This window comes from Pediculus humanus, genomic scaffold, assembly GCF_000006295.1.
Source record: "Pediculus humanus corporis 1103172107734 genomic scaffold, whole genome shotgun sequence".
NCBI classification, from domain to species: domain Eukaryota; kingdom Metazoa; phylum Arthropoda; class Insecta; order Psocodea; family Pediculidae; genus Pediculus; species Pediculus humanus.
Genome location: NW_002987337.1, coordinates 523,965 through 525,149, shown reverse-complemented (window position 1 = coordinate 525,149; position 1,185 = coordinate 523,965). Strand labels below are relative to the sequence as shown.

The window sequence follows — 1,185 nt, the reverse complement described above, 5'->3', positions numbered from 1 at the left end:
GTAACTTTTTTTCTTTTTCTTTCTCTTTTTTAAGCGCATTGAAATTTGGCGGCTCTTTCTTTAAAAACGAGTCTCCTTTGTGCTTTTTCCTCTTCTATTTTTTTCCTTTCGTTTTGTTCCGCTCTTATTTCTTCTTCGAATTTATTACGCCTGTTAACTTCTTCTATCTGCAACGATAAGACAATCATCATCATCATCATCATCAGGATTCGATCTTTCTCTCTCGATAATCATTACAACAACCTTTCATTCATAACAAGTCACAAAAGAAAATTTCCTATTATGATGTTTAATAATAATAATAATTTCCCTCGGGCACACACGCGTTCGACTCAATTCGTCGATCGACTTTTTGAAAAGAAACAAGCCCCCCCCTTCCCTCCCCTCCCCCCATTCTTCCATCTTCCCTAACATTATCAATTTCTCTCTTACGAGACGCGATCAATTATACAAAAAACTTTTCACGAGTTGGGAGCTGGGAGGAGGGGGAATCCCAATTTGCGGATTCACTTACAATAATAATAATAATAATAATAATAATAATAATTGTTTCCGCTTTGCTCACTCATCTATCTATAAACTTTAAAACGCGATCGATAAAGAGAGAGGGAGGGGAGAGGGGGAGAGGGAGGAGGAGGAGGAGGAGGAGGAGGGACATACCTTGGCTTCGAAAAAATTTTTCGCTCCGTTCACTCCGACTTCGTCCACGTTTATTTCCGTTAATTTTGCCAATTGACACAAACCGCTTTCTTCCGTCAATTCTCCCGCTTCCGCTTTTCTATAAATGAGTAAAAATTCTCGAAAACTTATCCTCCCGTCATCATCTTCGTCGACTTCTTTAATCATCGCTTTCAAACCGAGATGAGTTTGAGGAGCTCCTATTTTTTCCATCATTTTTTTCAATTCTTCCAAATCTAAATAACCGTCTCTCCCCGTATCGTACCTGAAAAGGGGAGAAAAAAAAACGTCAGAGTTTTAATTTACTTTAATAATTAATCAACATCATCATCATCATCATCAACGTCATAGATGGCGACGCTCTTTGTTTTTTTTTTTATTTTGAAAAATGAAAATTCCCATCGGGGAAAAAAAAAAAAAAATCAAAAAACTTGTTTACTTTTCTTTCATCATCATCATCATCATCATTATTATTATTATTATTATCGGTTGTCGGTTGTTGTTTTT

At 36.4% G+C, this 1,185-nt stretch overlaps 1 protein-coding gene across 1 annotated transcript; it reads right to left on the bottom strand.

Annotated features, from left to right (window-relative positions):
* Positions 1-29: 29 nt before the first annotated feature.
* Positions 30-894, bottom strand: Phum_PHUM328880 (uncharacterized protein; the record flags this gene model as incomplete). The annotated part of the gene is made up of 2 exons (XM_002427512.1): positions 30-167; positions 661-894. 2 exons carry the CDS (start codon positions 892-894, stop codon positions 30-32), a joined length of 372 nt encoding a protein of 123 aa, XP_002427557.1.
* Between the last annotated feature and the right edge of the window lie 291 nt (positions 895-1,185).